This window comes from Rutilus rutilus, assembly GCF_951802725.1.
Source record: "Rutilus rutilus genome assembly, chromosome: 7".
Classification (NCBI taxonomy): Eukaryota; Metazoa; Chordata; class Actinopteri; order Cypriniformes; family Leuciscidae; genus Rutilus; species Rutilus rutilus.
The window spans coordinates 35659497-35672099 of record NC_140221.1 but is presented as its reverse complement, the minus strand read 5'-3'; the positions used below and the strand labels follow the sequence as shown (position 1 = coordinate 35672099).

At 35.4% G+C, this 12603-nt stretch overlaps 2 protein-coding genes across 3 annotated transcripts; one reads left to right on the top strand and one right to left on the bottom strand.

Moving 5' to 3' along the window:
• Nucleotides 1–222: 222 nt before the first annotated feature.
• tnfsf10l4 (tumor necrosis factor (ligand) superfamily, member 10 like 4) lies at nt 223–3192 on the top strand. Of its 2 annotated transcripts, none has more exons than XM_084413817.1 (5): nt 223–645; nt 790–921; nt 1025–1070; nt 2186–2272; nt 2528–3192. In XM_084413817.1, the coding sequence occupies exons 1-5, from the start codon at nt 472–474 to the stop codon at nt 2932–2934; spliced, it is 846 nt and encodes a 281-aa protein (XP_084269943.1). In that variant the 5' UTR covers nt 223–471; the 3' UTR covers nt 2935–3192. The 2 variants fall into 2 exon arrangements, with proteins under 2 accessions (XP_084269943.1, XP_084269944.1); XM_084413818.1 differs by having other exon boundaries at nt 274–645; nt 2531–3080.
• On the bottom strand, nt 3153–6003 carry casp22 (caspase 22, apoptosis-related cysteine peptidase). Its single transcript, XM_084413816.1, has 7 exons — nt 5873–6003; nt 5204–5524; nt 4942–4958; nt 4691–4799; nt 3966–4455; nt 3714–3855; nt 3153–3438 (listed from the first exon to the last, which is right to left on the bottom strand). The coding sequence occupies exons 1-7, from the start codon at nt 5877–5879 to the stop codon at nt 3421–3423; spliced, it is 1104 nt and encodes a 367-aa protein (XP_084269942.1). The 5' UTR covers nt 5880–6003; the 3' UTR covers nt 3153–3420.
• Nucleotides 6004–12603: the final 6600 nt, after the last annotated feature.

Below are 12603 nucleotides of genomic sequence, written 5' to 3'. Positions count from 1 at the left end.
TGTTTCAATAGAACCTTCAAAAGTAACGTTTACTTTTTCTTTTTTTTTTAAGAAACGTTTTCCGAAACTTTCAGAAATAAGGTTTTCATATTTGCAGAATGTTCTTAGAACATATATTTTTAGCTGGACTTGTATAGCGGGGAAAGATTTAGCAGCACTCTTCTCCCCTATATAAAATAAAGAAAAATAACACAAACAACAGTAGCCTATAGCTAGGCTATGTAGGGCTACATCATCGCAAATTCACCTCAGTTTTCAGATCCTCATTCAATCAGGCTGATAGAAAGCGGGGCGGCGCTGTGACCGCGGGACTTTCCAGCAGGGAAAACAATTTTTTTATATAGTAGGGAAAACAAACTAACATGCGGAAGAGCCCTGAACAGCTCCAAGACCTTTGACTCCCTCAGGAAACGACAGGAAAGGAACTTTCTCTTTCTGTCATGCGAATATTCTGTAAAACGCTGTCGGAACATGACATCAAACCTACCAACCAGTCCCAATTATTGCCAGCTGGACGAAAACACATCTGAAAACAAAAATGCAAAAGGGCAGTTCATATTTTTCTTGATTTTGACTTTAATATTAAGCACCGAGACGTTTATCACAGCTTTTCTTCTTTATGACTTCTGCGAGGATATTCACAGAGTGAGTTAAATCGTTTTTCGTTAAATTATGATTTATAAACATGTTGTAGGCCTAATAATTTATATATATAGCCTATATATATATATATATATATATATATATATATAATTTGTTTAGTACGTTTTGTTTGTTTGACTTTAAAAGACTCGTGAAACAGGCAGAGATGGAGGGTATCCAATCCACTGTCTTTCCACAGATGTCACCCAACCAGCAGATCAAGCAGGAATCGCAAGTTGTGACTTGTTCAATCAAGAACTGACACAAACTGCTCGGCAGGTATTTAAAACGGCTTCAAAACATGAATACATTTTTGAAATTGAGTAGGACCTACATGTTATATGATGTTCCATACTAAGAGTCTAAATTTCTTTTTGAACAGAGGCTGTTGCTAGACATACAAAATTATGTACTGGGAACATTTGGAGGTAAAACAAATGTATTGATTTATTTAAATTACTGTTTGCTATTACAACACCTGTTGTTGCACAGATGTATATTTACACCAGCCTGCGACATTGGTGGTGTCTTTTCACTCATGTCTGAGTGTGCATCCTCAAATCACTCTCCTTTCTCCCAACCAGCCCTAGCCAAAGAAATAATCAAGTGCGTAGGAAATATAAAGACAATACAACAAAAAATAAGACATTCATTTAAGATGTATTTCAGTAAATGCACAGATGTGTTTTGAATGTGGCTACTGTTGGAGCACTTCTGATCGAAGCTGGTTCCTGCTAGGGGTGGCATAAAGCTAAAAGTAGACTCGCCTTGCTTTGAGTGAACCTTTGTTATCTCTAACTGACTTGATCCTAATGATGTGAGTTATCTGTTAGGTTTATATTCAATGAGCAGCATATCTGCAATGTACTGAGGTCCTAGGCCATTGAGTGATTAATAAACAAGTAGCCTAATAGTACTTTAAAAGTCAATTCTAAATGTAACTGGAAGCCAGTGTAAAGACTTGAGGACTGGTGTGATATGATCAGTTTTCCTGGCTCTGCTCAGAATCCTGGCAGCAGCGTTCTGCATGAGCTGCAACTGTCTTATGGTCTTTTTGGGAAGGCCGGTAAGGAGTCCATTACAATAGTCCACCCTGCTGGTGATGAAAGCATGAACAAGTTTCTTGACTGGAAACTTAAATATCTACTTCTTGCAATATTTTTGAGATGACAGCTGATTTAGTTATCGCTTTGACATGCCTACTGAAGCTAAGGTCCAACTCCAAAATCACGCCAAGATTCCTGACTTGATTTTTTTGTTTTTTGACCCCTAGAGTCACGGTATGCATTCGCCTTGAGAATTTTATCTTTGTTTCCAAATGCAATGACTTCAGTTTGTCTTTGTTTAACTAAAGAGGCATTTACCACTTCTAGGAGATCTGATTCTAAATAGTTAAACACATTTTTGAAAAAAGATGTGAGGAGTGTGTCAAGGGCGCAGGTTGATGTTTTGAGATGCTGTATAGTGTTTTCCCAGATTTTACCATTAATTGCCTCAGACATAGTGACTAATTTAATTGAAAGTATGTTCTTGGATTTTACAGAACATAACATCACTGAGATTCTCAAACCAGCTGTGCATGTCGGGGCAAAACAAGAGCTTAAACAATACCAAAGGCTTCAGAAAAATGGTAGGATCTTCCCCAGAGTAACAATCCACTGTTTACACTTTACAAGATTGTATAACACTGCAACTTCAACTAAAATTAAGTAAATTAAAAAAGTTATGTGGAATTGTCAAGTTTACATAACTTAATTGTTTCTATAATCATGAAGTTTATTTACTTAATTTTAGGGCAGCGGGATTCCTCACTTTTTTAAGTTTAGTCAACTGATTTAACTGACAAATTTAATGTGGTTAAGTTTAATCTTCTCTTTACTTTCAGCAGACGAAACTCCTGCACTGGATCGTATCCAGTGGGACAACATGAACGGCCAATTCAGTCAGGAAGGGTTAATGAGCTTGAGCCCCGAAGGAGAAATAGTGGTGCCACACGACGGAATTTACTTCGTTTTCTCTCAGGTTTATTTTGAAACACAATTAGGACAGAGCATGCACTTTACGCAATACTTATACAAGAAGACAGCATCTTATCCACGACCAGTGATGCTCGCAAAAGCCGTAGTGACTCCCTGTGTGAGCGTAAGGTCTGGTGTACAGCTTTATTCCAACCACCAGGGGGCGCTGTTCCGCTTAGAAAAAGGCGACAGGCTCTCCCTGAATGTGCTGAACATAAGCGATGTGCGCTTCCCTCAGGAAGCCACTTACTTTGGGGCATTCATGATTAACTAAGCGAAACAGCAGCATTTTGATTCACTTTATTGCTTATGTTATCCATTCCCATTTTGTCCACATCAATTTTAAATAAAGGTGTTTTAAAAAAAAAAATAATTTAGTTTTAATAGATTGTTTATTGTAAATAAAAAGACCATTATGTGAATTATAGTCTTCAGTCCTGTTGAAATGTGTTGGTGCTTTTGTCTGCCGCCAAAAAAGTTCAAGAGCAGTATGAGTATTAGATGTAATTTATTAAAGAAACATGAATACAGTTATAGGCCTATTATTATTTGACACTTAATAATAAAACCATTCACTTCTTTTTGTTTACATGGTTAAATGTAGTACATGACAAAACATTTTTAAAATCTCATATAACAAATATGGGAAAGCAGAGGTGATTTCTGTAGAAATTCTCTCTGTCCACGTCATTGATTTTCTCTGGAATGTCAATGGCAAGATTTTCTTCTTCTGCAGCTGAAATATGAAGGTTTCTTCTATTTAGAAGCAACTAGCAGCCTGGAATGGGGAATGAAGAGAAAGCTTGATTTTATAAATATTTTTTATTTAAAATGTTGATCAATGCAAATTTTCTTCTGTAGACAGAACTGAAAAATATCACACCACAACAATGTACAGAAACCTCAAGGCTGCTACTTTGAACATATGGAATTCTAGTTTAAGAAGATGCAGCAACGGAACAATATTCAGTTTTGAATTTACACAGCATAACACACTGCACAGAACTGTAATCGATGTCTGTTATGATAAAAAAAACGGGATTAAGTTCTGACCTTTGGAGCTCTGAAAACAAGAGTCTTTCTCAGAGTGAAAAGGGGCTGAGGAGTCATCTTTGCGTCTCTTACATTGGTTTCGCCCTCTTTACGGCTCACTTCATCATTGACTTTAGTGAGGATCCTCAAGATGTCCTGGCCTCTAAAAATGAAGGAAGAAACAATTTAACATATAAACCCAGACAACAGGCTTAAAATAATCCTTACAGTATTACTGCATGCAAAAAAAGGCCAGTGTAGTGGATAGCTCACCGTTTACTTCCCTCTTCTAAATTCCTGCAAAGGGACTGTATAAACCATGATCCACTGACTTTATCACGAATTGACACATATCCCTGCACCGTGGACATGGCAATCAGAAAATCAGAATCTTTGGCAATGCTGTATGGTACGTTGCCAGATTTCGGGATTCGACTGGAACCAGAGCCATCTGCAACCAGCACTTTACGCTGCATCTCATGCCCTCTACATGCTTGTATAAAGAAGACTTTAGGTTTGCCAAGCAGTTGTTTGCAGTTTTCTCCATCAAATGGGGAAGTGATGTCATTCAGAGGACATATTTGCTGATCATATCCCTCAACACCAGTCTCATTTCCATGACTCAACACACAACAGACGAAGCAGTCTGCATGACGGCAATCCTTTCTGTAATCGATCATGAGCTCTTTTATCTCAGATGCTGTCTGATCTTTCTTGATTTCAACCTTAAAGCCCAAATTTTCAAACAAGGCTTCCAGAGAATCTGAGAAATACATAAAAGAAAAACAAGTATGTGGTAAAGGTAATACAATACATGACCATACACTGAACCAGATCAATTACAACAACAAATGAAAGAAAGAAAATGAAGTGGACAAAAAACACGACCAATAAGCATCTCCTAGTGCATAAGCCTCTTCTAAAAAGGATAGGCCTATGTGAATAAGTGTGTTTTGTGGTTCATAAACATCAAACATGAAAAATAATTTACTGCCTACCAGCATCTTCTTTGGATCCTTTTCGTTTCATTTCTGGGTTTTCAAAGTTCTCGTTATTAATAATTAGGCAAAGTCCACGTGGATTACTGTCCATTTCGTACTCATCAGTCTAGAACAAAAGAGGTGTCACAGAACACATCCAACATTCAAGAATAAAATCTGTCTGAAAATGTTATAATTTGTGAAAAAAAATTAAATCAAGGGAAAATGTATCATTTGAAAATGCTGCATAGCTTGCTCCACTTCATTACCGTAGTTTTTGGTTTATCTAGGGGGGGAAAAAGATATGTCAGTATCTTATAGTTAAATATTTTTCAATATATTTCCATATGCTTCCACTCATAGGCTATAGGTAATCATTGTAGGCTACAAAGTTTGACGGTAAAACATATTTTAAGAAAAGCAAATTATGAAAAAGTCATTAAAATTGTAAAATTGGACAGAGAAAAGATACATGACAACATTTGTAAATGAAGGCTAAATATAATTTTTGAATTATTCATGAAACCGTACCTGCAGTTATAGGTACGTGACTAGAGGTCGCTCCTGTTTCCTGAATTTCTGAATAGCTGACGATGTTTAAGCTCTCGTAAAAATGCTTGTCTCTTTTCTCCAAGCTTCTGAGCAGAATTTCACTTGCTTTCCGCCCCTTTTTCCTCACATAGTCAATCAGATCACGAGCTTGATCAGTTCGCGTTTTGGTCTTTTGCAATATTTCTTCAATCTCCTCATTGTTTAGCACATTATCTTCCCGAAGATCATCCAACAAATTTTTGACAACAGGCTCGGTCAAACCATCCCTCAGTTGAATCCGAAGGTTTTCTAAGACTTTTTCTAAAGGAAAGCACTTTGTTAAGTAAAATGTTTATGTAGGCTGTATTCAATTAAATTATAGACTAATTGTTGTCGCATAGGCTACAATGTATTATATGTTTTCTCAAATTTCTGAATGCCATAGCATGCATACAATTATTTGCAGTTGCTATGAATAGTAGTCTGCTAAATGCCTTAAATCTGAACATAAATTGGAAACAGTGGTTTCAAGTTTTCTTTAATTAACAACCATTCGTTGTCTTTTTACTTTCATTTTTGTGCAGCAATTTCTTTAAAATAACCAATTACACGCCTATAAACAACAAATTAAGTTTTCAAACACACATACATTATTCATATTAATCTTACCTGCCATTTTGTCGTATAAAAATGTGTCGTATTAATAGCCTACTATTTTATGGATAGCTTTTGTTAAGGAGTAGCGACAGGAAGTCGTGAAAACTTGCAAGTGTCGTGGCTGTTGCTAAAGGCAATAAGCCATGTACGGGTGTAGTTCGAAGAGGCGGATGGAACTATTCGAGGAGGAGTCCTATAGGCTACAAATATAACCTACATTTTAGGCCTAAGCATATCATTAGATAACTATAATGTGTGTGTGTGTTTATTTTTTTTTATTTTTTTTACTATAGTTAACCTATTTCACAGGTTAATGCGCATTAACCTACCTTAATGTACATTACCAGGGACTTTAATTATAATAATGATGATAATAATAATAATTAAAGCTGCAAGCAGCATTTAGCGGGGTTCAAGCATTTAGGGTCTTTAAGCACATAAGGCAGTTTAGTGAGTTGTCTGAGTTTTGTTTAGGATTTACAGGCTTTTGAGTGTTTTTTGCCATACCCATTTTCTAAATGATCCTGTTATGGCTACCCAATGGGTAAAGTTAAAGTTTTTTATATAATTAATAATCTAGAGCTTCCAGAGAATTGTACTGCACTGGTATATTTCCGATCGGGCGAAAAACCTAGGACTAGTTCGCAAAAGTAGGTTTTTAACATAATCGCAAGTATTTAATGAACAAATTGATTGACAGCAGTAGTTCTTGAGGCAAAGTTGTTCAGTATGAGGAGATCTATCAAATGATATGCATCACGTGATTACATAGCCGTAAAACCTGTTAGAAAACCTGTTAAAAAACCTGTTAGAAAACGGGTCGAACATGCCCACCGAGTTTCGTTCTGATCGGCCTCCGTTAAGAGCAAACTAACAGCTTTGAATTAAAATGGTGAGGTATCCTGTTGTAAACATCAACCATGCCTGTTGACAGTTCTCTTTTGTGGGAAGGGAATGAAAAGTTCTCAAATCCGCAGCACAGCCTCAGACATAACATTTATATCCATGATCTGCCATTTTCACTATTGTCCTTGCTTGCTTCTTCACAATACCTGCAGATCTTCTGATGATTCGGCTGTGCAGGTCCACATTAACACTGCCTGGCCTAGAACATGGACTGGAAAATGCAAATTTGGGGGGTATAAATATTAATGATTTTGACTCCAACGTCACAGTCGGTGTTATGGTGGGATTCACTCATTTTTCAGCGGTCTTTTGCAAACAGGAGATTTACACATGAAGGAGGAAACAATGGTGTTTGAGGCTCACGGTATGTCAGTTCCATGTCCAGAACTCTTATCATTCAACTATGCCAAGATAAATACAGTTTTCAATTGTATGGCACCTTTAAAATAGATGATTAGTAATATAATGCTTACTTGGAGTCTGAAATGGCTTCAAAAAAAGAAGAAAATTAGTCTTAGATTTCTGTTCATTCTAATCATGTACAAATAAAGTAGCACAGTAAGATTACATTTATTTGAATGCATTAGTGAGTGTGTGATTGTGCTGTGTGTGCAGCGTGTCAATACTAAAAGTGAAGGTGTAGTTGATATCTTTGGTGATAATATCTGTAGTAATCATAAAAAAACAATTAAGAAATAAAGAATTAAAATTACAAATAATATTCTATTAAGATATGAGTTACAATAACATGATTTGCAATAGTAATAATATCAATAATATATGCACAATACACACAGATTAGACTATCAGGTCTGTGTTTTACAAAAACATTAGTATTGCAGGCAATGTGAGTCTGTGGGATTTATAAACAGACAAAATATGATTTGAAATGTTATTTTAATGATTTTATTAAGTTTAAACAATATTTCAAATGGAAAAAAAATGAAAAATAATATTTTAGTGAGCAGAATGAACCAATGAGTGTTCTTCTTCTGGTGGTTAAAATGTAAATGAAAACAATAATACTTAAACAATAATACTTAATACATGCTTGAACACACACATGCACACACATTTTGTTGTAGATGTAGATATTTAAAATAAAAGATAGGTAACAAAATGATAATTGCAAATCTCTTCTGTATAACACCATTTTCAGATTTCAAATTAATCACTGAGAGGCAGAATTGTTCAAACTGAGAGCTCAGTACAAATGAAGTGATAAACTTTGACAAAACATGACTGTGTTATAATAGGTGATTTTCATGCAAGTAATTTTATATAGTCCAAAAACTAATGCAAAAGCACAGATGAAAATATTTTATTAAGTAGAATGTCCTGCTTCCATAGTAGAAGACCACTAATTGACTCACTTTCATTTGAAAGACTTTTTTATCCACCAGTAAAACAAAGCAGTTTCTCCAAGTTCTTTCCATTAAGCATGCTTACACACACAGACACAGACACAGACACACACACAAACACAAACACATCCACACACACACACACACACACACACAAAGACAAATATGTTTTCAATGTTTTTAGGATGTGATATTGTGAAAATATCTTCATCTCCTCATCTTGAACAACTTTGCCTCAAGAATCACTAATGTCAATCAAACCGTTCATAATCATAATAAAAAAATAAAATATATACAAATATCATAATAAAAAAAAAAACATCATAATAAAAAAGATTGCTTCTTAAAGCATTTGTTTATTTCCCAATACTGAAGCGAATTAAAAGATCATGCGTAATCCTGCTGCTCCCTCTAGTGGACAACAGTGGTATTATAGCTTACATTTTACAGTTGAAGTGTTTGAATGAATGAATGGGAATTTGTTTTTTTACTTATATCTCAGGAACCAAAAGGCGAAAAATTCTGAAACTCAGAGCATAGATAGTGCTTGAGGAGCCCTGTTGAATGAGACCATCAAGGTGTTTTTGGGCGATTGGGGCTGGGAGTTATGACTGTTATAAGGCGTATCTGTTCGGGCTATTATCTCTGGAATGCCCAGGGCAAATAACACCACATTTGAATCGAAGCTAGCCAAGGACAGGCCCTTTCCAACGAGCTCTCACACAATGTTCGGGGTGGTCTGGTTCGGGAGTAATGGCCGTTCAAAATCGGGGGTCCCGCGGGCTGGCGATGCGCGGGGGGCGCGCTCCCGAGGCCCGCGACGACACGTTTCGATCAAGAGCCCGGAGAGGTCCTCACCATCAAAATTTGAGCGCGCAACGACTTTCCGTTTTCGAGTTATGAATGAATTTGTATTCGGGGGCGTGGCTTAAATGCCGTTATACTTTCGTTTCATTTCATTCATTTACTTTCGTCCATTTCCATATCTCAGTGTAACACAATTGTCAATAGTAATACTCAATAGATGAGTTTTGACAAAATGTGATTGTAAATGTTAAAATAATGATTTTATAAAGTCTAAATATGAATTTTATAACAATATTAGGGAGGAGTATGCTGAAATGACAGCAGGGGGCAGTAAAATACCACTTATTGGCTTAATATGTCATTATATTCATATAAAATCACCTTTTGAAGAAGTTAAACTTTTTTTCTGATAATTATTGATCTAGAGAGTTCAGAGAATTGTGCTGCATTGGTTTTGAACATTATGATATGAACAACATTATATGATAATAGAAAGAAGACACCATTTACAGCAAATACAGGCAATTTACCATAGGAAATATATGGTTTTAAAGCGTTTTAACAGTTATAGCGCTAACTATGGTCCGATCTCCATACAATTTTCCATGCTTCTTTAGCAGGTTATGACACATATGCTCGTCAATTTTTGTGAAGTTCTGAGTTTTCGTTTAGGATTTATAGGCTTTTGAGTGCATTTTACAACGCCCATTTTCTAAATGACCCTGTTATAGCCATGCGAAAAATGCAAAAGTTAATACTTACGGTTAAAAAAGTTAACCGTAAGTATTTTACGTAAGTAAAAGTTAATACATACGGCCCCCAACTTTTACTTATACATGTATAAAGCCACTCAGAGTAAAATTTTTGTCTCAAGTCTGTCAAAATTCTAAGAATGACGTCATTTTACTTTTATTCCTAGACTTAAGAATAAGTGTGATTCATAAAGGTTCCTAAGTGTCAAGACTAGGTCTCAGCTCCAAAATTATTTAAGAGAGCTGAAGAGGTCTCCTAACCTAGTTAGGAGTAACAAGATGGCAGCAGAGAGGAGGAGGCCACGCACTTTTCAATGAAAATATGATGTATTGGAGTTACAGGAGTTGATTTTATAGCAATGAAATGAAAGGAAAGAAATAATTACATTGTTGCTGACGGGAAAAAAGCAGCAGTACACCCGATGATGACTTGAGCTCATCATTCCACAGTAAGCAGGGTCTTAATAGCACTATTGTGGCACTGACCAAGCCCAAACACATTAGTGGCTAAAAGTGATGTGCAGAGTTTTTTTTATTGTTTTTTTATGACCCTACAAGTTTGCTTAAACCATCAAAATATAAGGAAAATAAAACTTAGTGAAGATATTTATCTGACAAAATTATTTCAAGTCAAGTCACTTTTTGTTTCAAAGCAGCTTTACAGTGATAACAGGAAAATAATGCAACAAAGTTAGTTTGGGCTGTACAGCAGCTCTAGAAGAAAATAGTGTCATTGTGCAGCTTAAGTTAGTTCAATGATGATTCATTTCCATTGTAAAAGATCATTAGTTATCTATTTAGTTCATTATACAGCCGCTCTGAGAAAACAGTGATGTCATTGTTCAGCTCAGTTCAGTGACAATGGTGTCAATCAAGGCAGATCAATAATATTGATGAAAAAAGGGCAAACTACAGCTACAGGTTTTCATACATTGTCTGCAACATAGTCAGTTATTAATATTTCATTGTCCTCTCTTGTTCATTTGTTTGCCTGCCTTGGCTAAAAATTATGTCTGTACAGTTTGACGTTTCATTGTGTTATCACAAATAAACAATTGACTCCAAGCACAACTACACAATACACGTACAAAATCTTTAACATATTTTTAATACTATTTGAATAAAGGGTGAGTCTGTCCATTTTCCTTGGCCTCACTTTTGGCCAATACTATATGGCAGTTCTTTGACTTTCCAATTGACCTTCAAATCTCGCAGTAAAATAAAGCCACTTTATTGAGTATTTCGGGCTTTCCTGAGTTGTTGGATCCATTGATGGAACTCATGTTTGCATAATTGCTCCAACTGTAAATGAGGAGACACGCATCAATAGAAAAGGGTTTCCACACCATAAATACTAATTTGTGATAATTTTGCACAATGCACTGCAAAGCATTTTTTTAGTTAAAGTTAAATATTAAAGCTTCAGTGTCTTAATTAAATTATTTTATTATAATTAGATTAAATGATTGGTGTCATGCTGCAGTGACCTCATCCTTGCAGGCTCACTATTGGCTGATTCAGTGGTTGAGGGCGGCCATTTTGGGTTGACTTCATTGTAGTCCTTAGTTAACAACACTTAAGTCCCACTTCAGTCAGCACTTAAGAATCAGTCTTATACTTTACTGAAAGTTGCTTTTAGCTGCTTTATAAAAGTCTGGGCCCTGGGCCTGTATGTATAAAATTTCTAAGAAATGCTCTTAAGAATAGTCTTAAGCTTTGACTTAAGTGTCAAAAAATTCTTAGTAAAAAGTAGGACTTCTCTAAGGAGACTTTTATAAAGAAGCTAAAAGCAACTTTCAGTATAGGACTGATTCTTAAGTGCTGACTGAAGTGGGACTTAAGTGCTGCAAACTAAGGACTACAATGATGTCAACCCAAAATGGCCGCCCTCAACCACTGAATAAGCCAATAGTGAGCCTGCAAGTGTGAGGTCACTTAATTAAGACACTGAAACTTAAATATATAAAAAAATATATATATACTTATATTTTATTCACTTTTTTTTTTTTTTTTTTTTTGCATTGTGCAAAATTATCACAAATTAGTATTGATGCTGTGGAATCCCCTGTGGAAAAGTGAGGCAAAGGAAAATTGTCAGATTCAGCCTTTATTCAAATAGTATTAAAAATGTGTTAAAGATTTTGTAAGCGTATTGTGTAGTTGTGCCTAGAGTCAATTGTTTATTTGTGATAACACAAACATTCCAAATTGTACAGACATAATTTTTAGCCAGGCTGTCATACAAAGAAATCATGAACACATGAAAAAACAATGAAATATTAATAAATGACTATGTTGCAGACAATGTATGTTTTTTTTCTCCTGTGAGCTTTTCACTTTTCCTAAAACCTGTAGCTGTAGTTTGCCCTTTTTTGTCACTAAATATTCAACAATATTATTGATCTGCCTGCGCTGACACTATTATTTGAGAATAGTGACTTGAATTGAAATAATTTTGTCACATAAATACCTTCACTAAGTTTAGTGTTTTGTTCTTACCTCATATTTTAAAATATTTAAAATATATAATGTAAAAATATTTTCCTCATAATCTGATGGTTCAAGCAAACTTGTAGGGTCATTAAAAAATAAAAATAAATAAAAAAAACCTCTGCACATCACTTTTGGCCACTACTGTATGTTTGGTGTTGTCCTGCATACTGTGAAATGATGATGAGCTCAAGTCATCACCGGTGCACTGCTGCATTCTTCCAGTCAACAAAAATCATTTTTCATTTCATTTCATTGCTATAAAATGTCTTAAAGGTTAGTTTCAAAAAGAATTCCTTGATGATCAAACCTTTATTGTTGTTATTTTATTGATCAATTCCGTCATCATTTAACTCCAGTACATCATATTTCTGTTGAAAAGTGCGTGGCCGCCTCCTTTATGCTGCCATTTTGTTACTTCTAA

Coding starts and splice junctions, on each gene's coding strand:
- tnfsf10l4 (XM_084413817.1), top strand. CDS start 472: ATGACATCAAACCTACCAACCAGTCCCAATTATTGCCAGCTGGACGAA. Junction 646..789: donor TCTGCGAGGATATTCACAGA/GTGAGTTAAATC, acceptor TGACTTTAAAAG/ACTCGTGAAACAGGCAGAGA. Junction 922..1,024: donor TGACACAAACTGCTCGGCAG/GTATTTAAAACG, acceptor CTTTTTGAACAG/AGGCTGTTGCTAGACATACA.
- casp22 (XM_084413816.1), bottom strand. Junction 4,456..4,690: donor AGGATCCAAAGAAGATGCTG/GTAGGCAGTAAA, acceptor TGTATTTCTCAG/ATTCTCTGGAAGCCTTGTTT. Junction 3,856..3,965: donor TTAGAAGAGGGAAGTAAACG/GTGAGCTATCCA, acceptor CTTCATTTTTAG/AGGCCAGGACATCTTGAGGA.